The following is an 18867-nucleotide window of genomic DNA, read 5'->3' on the forward strand; positions in this document are numbered from 1 at the left end:
AGGTCTAGGTTTAGCAACCTTATGTGCCCAAAGAATGAGGTCAGCTGAATATACTGCATGACCATCAATGGATTTTTTTTCTCGACTGATGTCACAGGCATGTTCCAAGACATGGCAATGTCAGGATGCATCGGGTTCGGGTTGTGAAAGAGTGGTTCAGGGAGCATGACACATCATTTTCACACATGGAGTGGCCACCACAGAGTCCAGATCTTAACCCTATTGAGAATCTTTGGGATGAGCTGGAAAAGACTTTGTGACTTTGTTCGACTCTCAAATCATCAATACAAGATCTAAAATATGTATGCACTGAAGCAACGTGAAAATACACATATATGTTTTATTTCAGCATTTGAAGATTATTTTATTCAGTTCACCTAAAATACGACATTATATTAGTGTTACAACATAGAAAAGATATGTGTTTAGATTAAACAATCCAACTATCACGTATTATAAATATATTTCTGACATTTGTAACAAACCAAACTGCAAATCTGTAACTGTAAAATCAGGAACAGGGCTATATATTTATTTTACTCATGATTTATTTGTTTACTCATGCTTTTGTTATTTATTTATTAAGTTTTGCATTCATTCATTGATTGGAGATTACTGTATGGTTTGTATGAAATGAATATTTCATGCAGCACATTGCTCAACTGTGAAGTAAATGTAATAAATAGCTGAAACATCTAGCTATTTAGGATTATAGGAACAATGAGATTAACTGCAACAGTAGATAAAGCTTTGCATTTGTCTTGTGTAATTACTGTTATTTTAATCAACAATGGGACAGTTGTCTATGGATTATCAATGAGAAATGAATATTTTGGACGTAAATAAGAAAAAAACTGATGAGGACAAATATCTTCCATTATTTTTTTCTGAAGCAGTTTAACATCTTAAGTCAAAGCTAGCCAACACACAAGTTGTCTCACTTTGGTTTTTGACTGATTGAAGCCTTAAAGCCAGATGCAGTTTTTTTTCCAGCCTCTGAGGTCTGACATTTTGTGGGATAATTATCTTGCCACTGGTCATGAGTACAATACTGATGGTATGTCTCATAGCCTCACTGTCAAGCTGGCATTTTCTCGATTAGCTGTGAACTCTCACCACCGCCTCTAATACGTCATGTCTTGCGGTTGCATCATTCACATCCAGCAACATCTTTGTGCTGCTTCTGTGCAGCTTCCTCGACGAATACATTTACTCTCTCTCAGACACTTTCCGCTAGCCACAAAACAAGACAAAGTATCTGTCACGGACATGCTCTTTCATGGCGTGAACGGCATTGTGGCATCGCAGTAACGTATTTATCACAGCAATCAAAACTTTACATGTAGGTGACGTCGGGGACGCTCATTTGAGTCGTCTGCTCTTCTCTTCACAGACATTGATTTGGCTCTGCTAGTCTGAGTCTTAGGGGATAATAAAGATAAATGGAGTGGTATTTCCATTTAATCTGAGCTGTATGTTTAGCTTGTCAACAGGTGGGCTGCTTAACAAGTCTATTGTCTGGCAGCTGCATATTCCTGGTAAACAAATACATGGGTTCCTCAGTGCACTTTTAGGATTCTCATGAATGTAGCTGAAGCAAACTTATTTTGGAGCTTTCACAGTGTGTTTATTAAAATGAGGTCACTAGGTCATAGACCCATTTATTTAATTAGGAACAGCTGAATAAAAAATGGGTGATAATCAAGGTCAGGGAACTCATTTCAGCACTGTCAATCAATAACTCATTCAACAGTAGTTTCGCCCAAAGGGATCCAGTCCATTCCATTTGTAGTCAGACAGTTTATGGCTACAGTACAGAATGTGTAGTATTTTGTCATAGAGTCATTATTTCATCTTGACAAACATTTGAAGCACCATATACAACTTACATGTCACATATAATAGAAATCATTACGTATGTATTAACAATACAGTGATGTATGACAAACGCACTAGGCAAACTGCTTTTGGATTCTTTTAAATGACATAGACGCAGCATGCCGTCTCCTGAATGTATCACATCAGCCAGTGGACTACACACACAGCAGCACTCATTACACAGTGCATAGCAACAGCTACATAGCAACTGCTGCAGACTGCTTAGCAACAGCTGCAAAGATCTCAAGGAGGGGAGTGGGTTTCATGGGGCGTTTCAGATGACACCATTTCTGTTCACAAATGCCTTATAATGACTTTTATGAATGTTTTTCTGATGCTTCTCAACATGAAGCTCTCTCTGATGGTGCCGTCTTCTCTCTCCTGCCCACAGATATCCGCTCCCTCCCCGACGTGGCAATGACCGGAAACTGTACAACCGAGTGCAGCGAGTTGGGCCACTCAGACGCCTGTTGGATGCCCGGGCATCCCTCCCCTGTACGCAAGACCAGGAATCCCCCAAAACTCTCCACCTTCGTGCCTTACCAGGAGAGAGGGAGCCTGGGACGCCTGGCAAACGGGAGTGCCAGGCTGGGTGGCGAGGAGCACCGGTCGCGCCTTCCGCCCTCCCGCAGTGCCTATTCCAACAGTGGTCATGACGCCAGTCAGGACTGCCCCCTAGAGGAGATGCCCCTGAGCGTAGCCTCTGAGTTCCCACCCACCTCCCCTTCTGCCCACACTCCAAAACGAGAAATTTACCTGTGAGAATTATCATCATCTGCACAAATGAGGAAAAGATACACCCACTTTAGACAGGCCGTCCACACACTAAAGCTAATGCCCGTTTTGTAGGAAAAAATAGGCCGTGACTCATCCAATCACTGGCATGAACACTTGTTTTTGTCATTTCCTCATTAAATTATTAATTTATTAGCATATTTATTGAGAATTCCACAAAGTCAATTGATGCACTCACTCATTTATTTATACAAATTACCGAAGGTGAAAAATCTAAAGGAATCAAAAGGATACCTGCAAATGGCATTTGCTACTATAGTATTAAGTAATTATTGTTGTAGTTAGCCAAGTCCCACTCTGTGAAGTGATCTCTTGAATTTGAAAGTTGTGATCAGTGCCATTATTAGGTATAATTTAATAAACAGCCAGTAAGGACCTATCAGAAGGCAACACCTTTGACTAACAATTGGATGGAATGGTCTATCTTAATGTACAGTGCTGTAAATACATTGAATGGCGTGTTCTACATATATTTTTGTCTGGCATAAGCTGAAAAAATTTTAGCATATTTAAGCTTTTCTTTGCTGCTGCTGTTTAAACTTGATTGAAACCATCTCCACAAGTGGAGCTCGATATTGTGGAAGGCATTTATCCCGTTCCAGGCAATCACACACACACCTTTGACCCCTAATCATACTAGAATTGCCTTTACCTCTGCTCCCTGTAGAGCGCTGCCACTGGTGGAGAAAGCTGTGTGGTAACATTTAAACTGACATTATGTTCCACTGACTCTCAGCACTGTGACCTGTCGTTCATCATGAAAACGCTTGACTTGGCCACAGTACCCCGGAGTCACAATGACCAAACGCGGAGTGCTCACTAGACACATTCTGATTGGCTTTTCCTATAAAACCTTGTGACTCACTCTGTTGGTGAACCGGTTTAAAACGCTCCTCTCTGTTGTGACAATCAGACGGGCTCTACCTGTAACTCTTGATCCTTTCCTCTACAGCTCCCAGTCCTTTCCCCTCGCGATCCATAAGAACTTCTGTAGATCTAATGAATGCAGGAGGAGTTATTTACATGAAAGGGCACTTGGGTGTTGAGAGCCACTGGGGAGATGGAGTACTTTTGGAAGTTAATATCACACTGACATAAACTAGATGAGTGCTCTACATTCAGAGTACTTTCTTTGTTTTTTCCGGAGGATCGGTTCTCACTAGACACATGCTTCTTCAGAGGTGAATTCAATACACAGTGCGCCCACGGAAATGATTGAACTGACAAAGTGGACCTTGAAGTCTAATAAATAGGTGGTTTGGAAGAAATCTTAGAGCTGTTGTCGATACCATTAGAGTTTCAAAATAAATATTTGTTCCAGTGTCAGTAATTAATATGTGCAAATGTAGAAAATTGTTCTGCCTAAACATAGGTTTAGATAGTAGAAGTCAGGCTCAATTTACTGCAACTCATGTTAATTATGTGTTTCCTTGTATTGAGGACAACATTCTTAATAAGTTATTAGGTATTTTTCTGCCTCTGGCTATTGAACAGAGAATAAGAAATAGGGCAAGCTCATGGGTTTCATTTATCTTTTTTTTTTTTCTAAAGATTCTCCAAGTGAATCTGAAGGATATGTCTGAAGGACACTAAGTATTAGTCAGTAATTGGATGTTAATGATGGCCACACTAGCCTGCCTTACAACATCGTAGAGCTGTCCAGTGTCTTTGATTTAAACATTGATTTGATTAGATACCTTTCACCTCTGCGGAGTATTTCCATAGCGAGATTGTGTCTCTGAGTAAGAGTGGAAGAGCCTAAAATGGACATTTCCTAATTAGGGTGAGTAATGAGTCCTGAGCTAGGGCATGTGTGAGCACACCCCCAGGACAAGGCACCCACCAGATAATGCAAATCCACCTGCAGAGCTACAATCAGTTAAAAGGGGTATTTTTATCAGCACTTACCTCATCATGCTGCCATTAAAAGCTGCGTTCTAAATAATTAAACTGAAAACATATGGAAATTACTGGACGTGGCCATGATTAAATAAGGTGGGTGATTATCTTGCCTTGAGGGGGACAAAGCACATTATGCTGTTTTCAAAGCCATTTAGCGACTGAAATAAAATTCAAACAACAGCCATGTTACACTGTGATTAAACCCCCACGACTCCCCGGAGCGCACCTCTCAGACTTGTGGATAGCCGCTTCACGAACTGATAGCAGTGGGTAAGATCGCTGACCTGGAATTAATAACAAGTGAGAAAGATAGCAATGAGCGATAAAACCAATGTCACATAGCCTCAATCACAAGTTTATCTATTTAAACGCTCACTTTTGATTCAAAGCTGCATGGCATTCAGATCTTAACCTGATTCCAGCCTGAGCACCCGTGCTGCTGTAGAGAGTCTGGACTGTATCTTCAGATTTGTGTCTTTGATCACCAACACACGAAATATACGGAGCGACAGAAGTTTGAGTTAAGTCCTCTTTACAAACATGAAACAAGCCTGGGCCTATTTAACCCCTCTCCTGATAAACCGGACTCTTTCACTCGATAATGACCTCCTACCACTCACAGCTGGAACAATATATCACCAGGTTTGACCTTTCTTTTGAACTCATGCTGAATGAACTGTGTTGACTTCTCTCTCGAACACGGAGCCGCTCTTCTCGATCAAACAAAGAGGACATTATGAAGCACCTAAATACACTCAAACAACATGTTGAATACTGTTTAATTTGTACTTAACATTGATTTAATGTTGGATTCACTTGAGTATCTTTTGCCTCTCTGTACTGTGTATTGTATGGTGATCATTTCTGTGGACAGATGGACAAATTACTGTACTGCAATTGGCAAGGGAACCTTTTTTTTTTGTTTTTTTCCCTACTCATCGAAGACTCTTAGCAAACAGGTTGTGTGAAAATATAAAGAAATCCGTTGGTGGTTTAGTGTACATAGATCTCCACAACCCTGCGTCTACTGTCAAGCAGGAAGCGATTTTAGCATGAATTCCAAAGATAATTGGTAGAAACTGTTTACTCTTTTTTTTTTTTTTTTTCTTTTACTTCTGAAATGTCAGTGACGGTACATATTCAAAAGGCCCTCTCCCAAACGAACTGAAATTAACTGAACATTTCCTTACCTTATTATTTCTTTTTTTTTTTTCCACAGTTCATCTAGAACAAAGACAATTGCCTTGAAAATATGTCTTTGCAAGAGAGAATCTAGTTGTTATCCTAATTGTTGGTATATTTATATAGGATAAAATGCTTGTGATGCCATGTTTTTGTACAGTTTTATGTACATACCAGTGAAGCTTTCTAAAAGTTCTGAGAAAAGCCAATGGCATATAAAAATTGTAACGTGTTTTTTCTTGAGATGTGCACATCTTGCCTTGGTTGGATTGACCTTTGCTGAGTCAGTGTGAATGTGGCCGTTCTATGCCTGCACTGTAGTCATTCACCGGCTCCCACCTCCTGAGGACTTAATAAGTTTTTATGTTTATTGTGAACAGTGGATCGTCTTATCTTACCAGTTTGTTAAACTCCTGTGTTCTGCTTCGTTCTGTTTCTCGCATGTTGACAAATTCTCTTGTAATACTGTAAGTCCTCATGAACTTTGTAATAAAATCACTTCAGGGAAAAAAAAAAAAAAAAAAAAAAACGAAGGCTGTCGGTGTTTTCTGTTATTATTCATCGTTAAACAAGGGTTTTGTTGTTACATTTTTCTAAGAGGCTTTGCAGCCTTGGAGCTACATTGTGCAGAACAAAAAAAAAAACTCACTCTAGGACCCAGGCTCATTAAGAAGAACTAGCATTCTTGTCATGTGGGGGCCAGTGCCTCATTTCTAAGTCAGGAAGCACCAGAATGTTGAGAGGGAAGCTTTCCAGGGCTTGAAGTAGGAGAGTCCCAGGACCTATGTTCACTACTTCAGCTAAAAAAACAATTTGCCAGAAGTACTATCCCCACCATGCACTTAGCTCAAAGCTGTGATGAGCGTCCCAATGCCAGACATTTAGATCTCAGCTTACAATTCTGTTGTCTTGTCATGGAGTTCCTTTGTTTTTTTGTTTTTTTTTATCTGGATAAAATCTCTTTTAGATTCTAAACCTCATTTCAAATGAGACCTGGCCACAGTGGCAGCGTCAACATGGCTACAAGACGGTATAAAAACACATTAACCTTAATTCAGTGACATCGAGCAGATTCATTATGTTTCACTAAAAAGGGCAATGTAATAATTGCACATAACATAATGATTCAAGATTCAGTTTCTCTGGAAGTTAACAGCTCTTTAAATTTAATTTCTCCTTCGATTTCAAGTCCTTCTGCAGCAGGAGCAGCAGACTTAAACACAGGGTTTTTGTTTTTTTTTTTTCCAAATTCAGCTCGAGTCTTTGGGAACCATGAATAAGAACGAGCTCTGAGATCTCAGATCATATCACGGAGCACAGCCAGGATTCATAAAAAACCCACATGTACGGGAGCAGCAACTTTAAGATGGCCTTGTATACAGAGGCTGGTCAGCGAGTTGACCTGTGCACAGCCAGAGATAGCCATCCGCAGAAAGAATATAACTTGTGGCGATGAGTTCAAAAACAACACCCAGTGATAAATCTTAAGGCTCTGTGATAAACTGTGTCAAGGGATTTTAGACACTCAGCCGAGGCCCTCGTGTGCACAGCGAGACGTCTATGTGCCTTAGCTTAACGTCAGCGTGGATTTTTTTCATTCTTCTAATAGACAATGAGCTTTGGTTGAATGTTCACTGTCTGCGCGCTTGTGTTTGAGCGTTAACACGTAATCTGCAATCTTAATTGACTTCATCACTGTTGCGCAGTTTTATTTAATCATGTGTGAAATACAGTTATCTAACACGAGTGATGAATTTTCGACCTGTTTCAGCAACAGCATCAGTCATTAGCAGTGTAGTGCCGCGGCATATGCTCTCCCACATAATGACAGGGTACATAAGAGCACGCTTTAGTTTTGGGATGAAATCTTAAGACAGCGCTCATTTTAATTCACTCCGGGTGTAAAAATGACAAGAAAGACCTTGTCCTCTATTCACATGGAGTGAGTGGGCATGATGCAAGCTTTGTCCTTTGTGAAAGTTCATTTCTCCTACACCTACCGTACTACCGTACCTACATGTATATTCTGTTTACTTCACCCTCACTCAACACTGGCAAACAAAACTAGAAGTATTAACTCTTCTGGACGCAGATAAGGGCGACAGTCTCTCTTGTATAAGCCTGTTAATCAACACTAATTAGGCACATCGTCTTCAGTCATAGCTGCCAGTGAGCATTATGGCTTAGGCTTCAGTGAGTCTATGGCTTTGTTATATAAAGATATTTGTGTGGGCAACGACTGAATGCTCGATTTTGACCCATTATCTCGGGGAACAGTTGCGAAAGCTGACTTTGTGCATATAATGCTTACAAATAATGTCCCATCACTTAACTGACTCCTGCAGGTGTTAAGCATCACTATCCTTCATGTTGACTTTAGATGCAGTTGTGTATAAGCAGGGGCTGCCATCACCTCTCCTCTGTGCGGTGTTTGAGTGCAAGATTAGTCACTACTTGTCAGGATGGAAATGTGACAGGTGTCAAACTGTGAATTATAAACTGATGGAATATTTAAAACCATGCTCCCCCTATAAAAATAGGAAACAGATGATTGCACACTGAAGTTCCAGCATACAACTGGCCTTCATCAAGACACATGCTCAAACAGTGCATTGCAAACTTACCTGCATACATCACATGACTGGTTCTCTTGAAAAGCTACATAGGTCCTTGCATGATATACAGATATTGTGTGTGGCCTCTTGTTCCCTGCTGGTCTTACAAGCAGTGCTTAGTACAGGCTGAGGCAAAGGGATGGGCACTGATGAGCACAATGAGCCCAGTTTTAGTGCACCTGTTCATTGCACATGTTCTTGGCGCATGGCTTAACTGTAATATATATATATATATATATATATATATATATATATATATATATATATATATATATATATATATATATATATATATATATATTTTTTTTTTTTTTTTTTTTTTTTTTTTTTTTTCTCCGAACAAGATGAAGGATGATAGGCTTCTAAACAGACCATGCTGGACCTGAGACAACTCCCTATGGTTGTTTGTATGAAGAATGGTTCCTGCCTCAGTATGGCACACCTCCAGTCCCATCTAATGAATTTGTAACTTGGAAGAACCAGGAGGGTAAAGGACTTTCACCTCCTTAACTGATCTTAGCACAGTCTGCTGCTTTGTCCTCATAGATTACAGCTTGAGAGGGAGCCCGTTTATGGATTTTGAAGATTGCTGCTGTGTGAGTGGCATAATGACTGTTGCAGGAACATGCTCATTTAGGACTGTTCTCTATCCCACAGAGAATATTTAGACATATGTGATTGTCACTGCAGGACTATTAATATATTAATATAATTAAGTAGTCAGTTATGAGCGGCTTTGTATAGGTCCACTAACCACATCCTACACATTTTCAGTTCGAAACGCAACACGATGGCAAGAGCTTGAAGTAACAATTAAATGCCTTAACTTTCTCTTCTAGTACTCTCCTTGCATGGGTAACTTTTCTGACTTTACCTGCTCTGATGCCATGCTTAACTCGCTGCTAATTTTAGCTCACCCCACTTCCTAGGGAGTGAGAAGGAGCCAATATCATCAATAGCAGGAGACCTTAAAGCTAGACCGGGGCCAGCTAGGTTGCTGCGCATAGAACATCATTAAGGTCATAGATAGAAAGAGAAAACAAGTTAAGCTTTCTATACTTTATGATATACGCCATGGCATAAACTGTTCCGCAAACCTGTGTGCGCAATGTTAAAAAGAGGAAAAGACAATATAGTGTAGGACTACTTACTCAAATGAGCAACTGTTACATTAACAGAGTTTTTAAGGCCTTTGGCTTAGGAGAGTTTCTTTTTAAAACTATTCAGGGACTTTTTTTTTTTGTGATCTCCGTAATACTGTAGTGGTTAAATTGTTACCGAGGCATTACAGCATTTCTGCTCTCCACTGAATTTTAACTCAGGGTAAGGGTCTCCATTTTGTAATTTATTAGTCTATTAGATTTGCTCAGCATTTCACTTCACTGTTGTAGTGAAAGATGACATAAGTGGCACCTTCAAGACCTATTTGCTGCTGGAAATTTCTCCTGTGGCAAGGCACTGGGCTTCTCAGAAATGCCGTGTAGTGCTGGCTTTCTAGCGATCAATTATTAATGTGTCTATGTTCTGCTGGATACCCTCTTACTTGAGGGATGTGCTGTCTCAGTATTATGGTTATTATCTGCTTTTTGACTCATGGAAGTGTTTTGCTATTCACGGGAGTCACCTAGAATTGGGCAAGAGAGACCCGAGAGCATGTGGTAATTGACAGTGCAATAAAGATGAGGCCAGGGAGATGATAAATTGAACATGTTAAATTGAGTCAATAACTCCATACATATCTCATGAGCAGTCTGACATATAATTTGGTTTTACACATTATATTATTTTTATATTATAGGCAGGCTGGTATTAACTGTGGTAGCTTGTTTTAATGTTAAAAATGAGAGAACAAGGTATAAAGACATTTCATCAAATCTAACCCTAAGCCCTCCCAAATAACGAGAAAAGACAAAAACTGGTTTGTACGTACCCATGTGGCTGAGTTGTACAATCAAACAAACCAAACTTCCAAACCAAAACCAAACTGTAGAGTCACTACAGTATATCCTGTAACACCGTCTGTGTGCCAGAACTTAATCAAGCTGTTTTAGTGCCTCGACGTGACTGCACTGTCAAGGTTTCATAATTGTTACCTCCACTTTATATTGTTTTCTGTTATGAGAAAAGGACGCCGGAGCTGGCGCCATCGTGCCATTTCAAAAGACACCTGGTGTCACAGGGCAGAAGTGGTTGTGTGAGAGGGCAGGGGGCAAAGAGCCTCTCCGTTTCTCTGTGCTCATGCTTATACAGCATTACCTGACTTTAAGAAGCTGATTTATTTAGTAATTTAACAATTCATTTACTACACAAGTACACAAAATCGATGGATCAATGGAAAACACACACTCTGGCAGTAGCAGAAGTCTCACATTTTCACAGTTTATTTTGGAATGCACCAACACACTACCAATTTGGAGCTTGGTTTGAGAGCTTGCTTGTCAATATCGAGCTCAATATTGCATTTTTCCAATACTTGCTAGAACTCGGCTTATTTAAACTCTCAACATTTTTCTCAGCTGAACTTGACAGTTCTATTTACTCGCATAATCTTGGATCATACCAGATCATAATGTTCCTACACTGAATAACCTTTTCCTGAATCTTTGAGATCTTCAGATTCTCCCTTTAGCAAAGTTTCTTTATGACATCCATTACCGAGTGTTAGGCTGTTAAGTATTTGCCTGCAGGGCATAGTGTGCCTTACTTACTACGCAACACACACGGATGCAGACCTTGAGTGTAAACATGAAGCAATTTCTTTATTAATTATATTTGAAAGTAACCAAATCTGAAAATGACCTGAGGCTGAAATGCACCAAAACAACAACAACAACAACAGAAAAAGAAAAGCAGACCTGAGAGCTGATGCTCTGTGGGGGGACTATCAGGTTGCAGGTCATTTTGCAGGGATAATGATGATCCATTGTGGGGATGTGTGGTTGAAACGGTGCAAATGGACACCTTCTGGATTCCAAAGAAACCGCACTGATACGCATATGTGTAACATAAGCAGGGGGGAAATGACAAGCAGGTTTCTTTGTTCAAATCTGAAGATAGAAACCTTTCACTGCTGTCTCCCTGCAGAGTTACTTTTAAGCTGATGCACCACTGTACGACAGAAGTGACCTACAGTCTGCTGCTGAAGTTTATCCTCTGCTGGGTTGCGCCATCCCTGCTCTACAGGTTTGAATGCCTTTTCTTTCTGCCCTGCAACATTTCTATGAACATATCTATTATCATATAGATATTCATTATAGAGCTGCAGGAAACACTGCAGGGAAACACTGTTCTCCTGTAGCCTTTTCCTCAAGATGAAAACACTACTCAGCTACCACTGCTGTTGCCTTGGAAACCTGGTCACTCTCACTCTTTTACCCACACTCTTCACCACTCGCTTCATTAAGTGCGTTGCTGCTGGCAATTAGAATAAAACAAGCGGCAAGGCTGGCTGTCTTGAAATGTAGTGTCCAATTAAATACTTTCAAATAGCAATGTTTCTTCAAGCTACATGCGCTCTCTATATAATAAACCATGCACCTGGGAGCTATTCTTCTAAAAAGCCTGCACTATGGCTGCTATACCGATGAATAACTTCTGAAAGCCATGTCTTTTAGAACCGTGAATACAAATGTAACATGGATCAGACAGTTACTTCATGCTCTTTTCAAGCCTGTGCTCAAATAAGCAAAACAATGTTCCAGGCAATGTCACGGTTTGTTCACAGGAGAAGAAAAATGCCTGAGTGATCACTTCAAATCTGCGCTCTTGTGTGTGCAACCACCATTTCAATACTTGAGATAGACTCACGGAGCAGTTTCTGTGTTCATCCATTCAAGGCCGGTTCTATATAAATGATTGATAAGAGATATATAGGTGGAACAAATTACAGTTACACGTTTTTAAGTTAGATCCCACTCAGCAATTTATATCACTGCCCAGCATTTTTACTTTGATTAACTGTGGATGTTATTACTGCATTAAAATTGATGAAGTAAATCTAAGTGAATCATCATGACAGGACATTTCCCTCTAAGTGAATGAGTACTCTTGAAAAGTGCACTGTTTCATGTACATTCTCATCATTTTAATTTAACCTTGCTCGTCGGTCCCTCACACACACACACACACACACATGCACACACACCAAGAGCAGAGAACTAAACATACTGCATGTGCATCGGCTGGGAAATGAGAAGAGTTTGGTGCAACCTCTCCCTACTTAGCCGAGTCTGTGAAGCTATGCATCACTCATTTAACACTCTGTTACCTCCCACCTGAGCACACTCTCAGTCATTACTGAATTACCTACAAGCTATCCATTTGCATCAACAGACCTGTTGTAATTTAGCGGCAGACTCGGAGCAAACACAAGTGCTGATTTCAGGCCTATTTGATGTGCATGCACTCTTGACCATAAAACATCCACTGAAAAAAAGAAAAAAAAAACTATTTATTCAACCCAACGTGTGTTTATTTTTGTCATTTGAGGGCTTTGACAAGCTGTAGCTAAACTTAATCAATAAAACTGGAGGCAGATTTACTTCCTGTCGAATCTACTCGGCAAAAGTAAACAGATCACAGAATCGTCAAATGTAGCTGTCACTCTCAGTTCCCCCGTGAAAATATCAGAAAATAATAAAATCCAGAGTTAATACAGTATCTTCACTTCAATAAATTTCTATCTAAATAGAACCACTGTCTCAGAGTGTTTCAAAATTAATTGAAACGATGAGGCGCACTGCCACCGAGATCAAGGACTTGTTATGATGCCACAACACTGAGCGAGATTGAATTTTAGTTTGGCGCAATGATTTGTTTTAAAGGCAAAGACGAGTAGGCTGAGAGGTTAAGGGAGAGAGGGTTTACTTTAATCATGAATGTCAATATATTTAAAAAAAAAAAATCCCTTCAATAGAGTGGCTACATTTAATTGTGTGAAAAAAATAACTGCTCAGAAATCCCTTTGTGCAATTACTTAATTGTGAACGTCTTATTTTCTTCCAAGGTGTGTTGCTTCTCGAGGAATCCCAGCGGGATCTGATCTCTGAATTTGGCTTCGTGTTACTTGATGGCGCTAGGTAACAAGGGAGAAGGCTCTGTTCAGTTTTAATATTTCCCTCCTAAAAAGATAATCCCATTAACGCTTAAGGCTCTAAAAGAAACTAACATGACATCTTCCCACGAAACCAGTGTTTTCTGATAATATAAAACCACCACCTTCTTAGTTGAAAACCAAATGTGCAAATGTATGAAAGCTGTGGAATTAATTAGTTTTTACAGGATCAGCTCAGTTGTTGCACATCAAAAATCTCAATTTTTAATTAAGTACTCTCAATGAAACATTGAAAGCCTTTTTTTTTTCCTTACCAATACAATTTAATCATATTTGTTACAATGACGGGACAAAACTTGTCACATCAATTCAAGGTAACATCTGCTATATTAATGGAAAGTGTATCATGTTGCAATTATTACTATTACTATTATCATTGCACAATAAGCTGACATTTTCTAGTAAATGTTTGGTGAATAGTTTAACATGCACTTCTCCACAGTCTTTTCCTACATCATTCTTTAAAGCTGGAATGAGAACCATGACTCCATTGTTGTAGCCACTGAACAGTTGGTAACGTTCTCATTTGCTCCCATCTCTGCAGAAACAGAACAAAGCCTACACTACAGTGAATTAATAAAACAACTTTTCACCCCTTTGATATGAGCCAAACCTCATCCAGCGAGCCCCTGCGCCTCTCCCTCGTGCACCTGCTGGCTTTCAGGGTCGGGGCAGACGAGTTAATGCGGCTCAGGTGTTGTAATTGAAGATTGCCACCAGCTGGTTGTGGTGTAGCTTGGCAGGCCGGCACGGAGCAGAGTTGACTGTTGGGCTGAACAGGTGAGCGGTGCTTCAGCGCTGCTGGCCTCGGTTCACAACAAGCCCCTTGTTCTTGGAGAGGCACTTGTGTCTCCAGGCACCGCATGCGCATAATGGCCCTAACAGTAAAATAAATAGAAAAGAACAAGCGCTCCATTGAATATTAATTTGAATCTGAAGATACTCTAAAATTAAAATCAACTAACCTCATTAGCATCATTTTGTTGAACATCTGAAGTAGAAACACAATGGAGCCAAAATATCAAACAGTATTTCAATGTCCAAATACTTTCAGGGCTGACTGTAGTGCCAAATATTTGCTTAGTTTAATGTAAACCACCCACACACTCAAAGGCTTATGGGCCAGTATCTGTATTGAATTAAATCAGCCACAAATTCTGTTCCAACCTCTGCAAGAGCTCTCTGTTAGCCAAGGAGAGCTCACTCACTACCTCTTTGTAGCCCTAAAGGATGCATTTAATGCTTCCCATTTACATCTCTAAACTTGATAAACATGACATTTGAACAGTAATCTAATAAGCGACCACTGTGGGTCCAAATGGAATCAAACAGTTTGCATTCACCTAAGATGTATTCAGCATTTACATAGATGTCTTCACGTGTCTAAATTGCATTAGCAGTTTCTCCCTCGTCTTGTTTCCATTCGCGACTCAAGTTGTGAATTTACAGTATGCGCTACTCTCTCCAAAAACTAATAAAGGCTCTCAACATCAGAGGTCATGGTGGGATGTTGATTTTTTTTACTCAAGTGCCCACTTTTATATAACTGTTCGAACTCCAGCCAAATCTATTAAAGACATGCATATGTGGTTGTGATATTCAAATTATTTTATGAAGACCTGAATCTTTTTTTAATGCAAATAAGTGAAAACTATCCAAAAACAATAATAAGCATATTAATCACACGCCTTATGCAACTGGACTAATCTGGAGCAGGCAGGCTCTATACAAGCTTATAATAAAAACATGAAGAAAGTGCCCATTTTCTTTCTTTATATTGGGCTATTTAGCTGGAGGGATGTGGAATATGTGAGCAAAGACAGAGCAAATGGTGGTGAAAAGCTGCAGGGAGAGGAGTTTAAATTCCACAGCTATGGGACAGTTTGTGTAACCACCGGCATTCCCTGCAGCTCTCAAGAAATTTGAAATCAATCATTGCATTTCCACACTGTGGCACCTGGGTGGGAATGGGTGCAAGTCGACGCCTTATGCCGCACCAACAACTACAGTGGCAGTGCTCCGTGAGAAGTCGTACCACTCTGTATGGAGACAAGTCAATAAACAGTTACTTGGGCCAGCGGGTTGTTTGTCAAGTGCAATTACAGGAAAAAACATTTTTGAGACTGATGTTACCCTGTTCAATCCAGGCAGAGATTGCAATGGAAAGTAAACTCAAATGATCCAAGTATGGATTGGGAGAGGTAAGCGTGACACTTAATATTCTGACTATTGCAAGAGAAAACAGGGAGGAAGTGAAACTGGACCAAATACGCATGTTTGTCCTGAGGTAGAAGATGTGTAAAAGACTCAAAACACTGTAGGTATTATCCAAATAGGAAGTTAAAGATTTACAAGTAGGTGAAATAGCATGATACCAAAAAAGAACATTAAAAATAGATTTCAAATTAAAGGCACGGTACAGTACTGTAGGTGTTGTCACTTTCATTGGAAGGTATTCTGTTCACCGCCTACTATATCGTTGCGTCTGGTGCGCTGACTGCAAATGCGAAAGAGTTTCCAGGTAGTTCACAGTGAAAGGTGGTTCAACATCCGAAGTTTTTCATTACGTTTCCTTGAAAAAAAGTGAGAGAAAGCTTGTTAAGGAGTTTTTTTTTTTTTTTTAGAGGTATATTAGCTTTCCTTCCATTAGTCCTTGTATTAGTTCTTTAAGTGCAGAGTTCACAGCCCAATCATCTGACACTTAAAACTAATCACCTACCACATACAATCCTTCAACCTTTTACAGAGGCCTCTAGGTGATAGAATAATTGGTTGTGGTTCACTTTGTTCTAGCAGGGAGATGCTGCAGTTCCTTTCAGGTTTAGGCGACGGAGGGATCTTATGCAAAAATAGAAGCACCCGGTGACATTTTGCAAGCAGCAGGTTAACTTTGCTGAGCCGTGAGAGCCAACTGTCACTTTAGCAGATCCAAATAATTTATTGCCTTATTATCAGAACGCCATATTTTCCCAGCGTGAGGCTTTGCGTTGTTTCGTTGCAGCGACTTATTATTTCACCGGGGGGCGTATTGGCGAATTAATTTGCCAGCACTTACCAATCTCATAACTAACCCGCTGCAGTGTTTAAACACCGATGGTTTTGTTCATAATCGAATAAGTTTGAAAGTGCCTGTTAAAAGTCACATTTTGAACATTGAACAGCATGTTTTTTTTTTTGTTTGTTTTGTTTTGATTTGTTTTTATATAAGATATGCTGTTAAAGACACTCTGGGTTTTACAGAGCCTCAACATTTTAACAGCCACAATCAATTTATCAACTGGCACTATCTGTGCTCGGATACTTTCAGTAAGGCTCAGTATTAGAGAGGAGCAAATGTATATTGCTGTATCAGTTATCCGGAACCTTTTCAGATGCCATTTGCTTACCTACTGCAGTTTTATCCTATAGAAACATATTGACGTTGTGTCCACTCTGTGTAGAAAATCATTATGCGTATTGCAGTGTAACAATTAATTTTAAGTATTCCCACTTTGCAGAGCTCCTCGTCTGAACCTTTTTATTAGTCTATCCTTCCCCCACCACACACATACCTTCTGTACAGTAATCACTAGCTGATTGTGATCCTCATGAACAGCTGACCCTCTTCCCCAGAGTGACACAACCTTTAGGAGGAACTGACCCGTCTCCTCGGGGACAGTCGGTGTAGACAGCAAATTCACAGCGACCAAGTCTTTTAAGAAGCAGCCGAAAGGGCACTGGCTTGTTGAAGTGGGGGAGGTGAGGGTTGGGGAGGGGGGGGGGACTCACACAGCTCACGGATGTCAAACCCTTGGAGCTTTGCCTGTTCACTGCTTGATAATTGGTCATCTATCTACTCTCCTGTGATCACCAGTTTAGTTCCAGCTCTGTGGGTCGGTCATTTATTTCTGGTCTCATTACTCCCTGTTTGTTTCCAGTTGTGTAGTCAGCTGTTTACTTCTGGTCCTATGACCAGAAATTTATTTCTGGTGCTACAGTCAGTTGTTTACGACTGGTCTCAAGGACAATGCAGCGGATGTGTGGTGCTATAACCATTTTCTGCCTAATTTTATTAATTGCCTTTGGACTTATTTAATGCAATGGAAACATTGTGTTTTGGTCATAAACACTAAGGGTAGATAGAGAGAAAGAAAGTCAGTGTGTGTGCAATATATTTTGGTAATATTCTAGTGTGTGACCATCTGCGTGTCATTTCATGCCAGTAAATGTGCATGTCTGTGCCCTTCCTTAAAAGTACGAGGCTCTTTAAGCAGCTCAGCAGTTGAGACTGAAATGCAAATAGAAAAGTTTGTGGAGAAGTTTTGTCGGAGCGAGTGAGTTGTGGTTGTGAAATGAGGTTGAGTGGGACAACCTCATGCACATTATTGACTGAGAGCCATGGGAGGAGAGTGGGTTCCTCACTGCATGAGTCAGCTCTGTAAATGCAGAAAGAGATGAGCGATGTCTCTGGTGAAAAAGATATGAGATCTACAGTATGTGACGGCAGTACCTTGAGACCCCTGCAGAAGCTCTGTGAAGAATACAAACTGCTGGTTAATCAGTGATGTTGTGGAGGTATGGTCAAATGTGCAAATTCAAAATGCATTTGGGGTGAATGTTGCTGCAGCATAAGAAAAAAGTTATTGATCAGACGGTGCTCTGTTTTAGTTAACAAGCTTATTTAAAAAAAGTACTTTGGGGAAATATGTCAGTATTTTGTTTACAACCAATGACTAGTCCAATTTACAAGATGTGTGTTGTGAATCTTAAAATCTTAGATTTGCCCTCTGTAGGATGTAAAGTGAATGTAGCCAAAGTGCTACCTTCATGAGACACCACAGGTCAGAATGCCTAATTACATTAGCTTAAAGTTGTTATGATCAATACTCTATATCAGGGTCAACCAGCTTCTGACTAACTGAACACACTTAATCAAAGTAATCAGCAGTGGGTAGGGCAGGGGTAATTGGAAAACAAGCAGGGCAGTGGAGTTGGTGGACCAGGTTTAGGAATCCTTGCTCTATGTAATAACAGATGAAGCTGCTGTGAAAGTAGCACACTTTTTAGCTTCTTTTAGCTCATTGTTTCCATTTTCTAGTCAACAACTTTAAAGTTTTTGTTCTCTCTCAATGGGCAGCTGTTTCAGTGAAAAAAAACTGCACATGAAAGACAAAGGCAAACTAATCAATATGTGGGTCAACACTGGCCATTTAGCAGCGAAACAGCAAGATTATTCCTTTAGGATTTGGTGGAGACCATAAACAGAGCTTAAACAGAGGTTGAATATTGGACTTACTGGATTACCAGGTGGCTGGAAAACAGCTCACAATAAAAGCTGATGTTGCACTGCTGCTGGAAATAGGCAACAAAATCACCAAATCAACATTCCTGTTTCCCACAGAG

General features: G+C 40.1%; 1 protein-coding gene across 1 annotated transcript in view; it reads left to right on the forward strand.

The window, feature by feature from the left end:
* Window positions 1–6256, forward strand: part of pcdh1a (protocadherin 1a) — a 79539-nt gene extending 73283 nt beyond the window's left edge. The window contains exon 5 of the mRNA XM_026369894.1: window positions 2270–6256. Within this exon, the coding sequence (XP_026225679.1) occupies window positions 2270–2640 (371 nt within the window). The 3' untranslated portion in view covers window positions 2641–6256. The remainder of the gene's footprint in view (window positions 1–2269) is intronic.
* Window positions 6257–18867: the final 12611 nt, after the last annotated feature.

Source organism: Anabas testudineus, chromosome 14 (assembly GCF_900324465.2).
Source record: "Anabas testudineus chromosome 14, fAnaTes1.2, whole genome shotgun sequence".
NCBI lineage: Eukaryota > Metazoa > Chordata > Actinopteri > Anabantiformes > Anabantidae > Anabas > Anabas testudineus.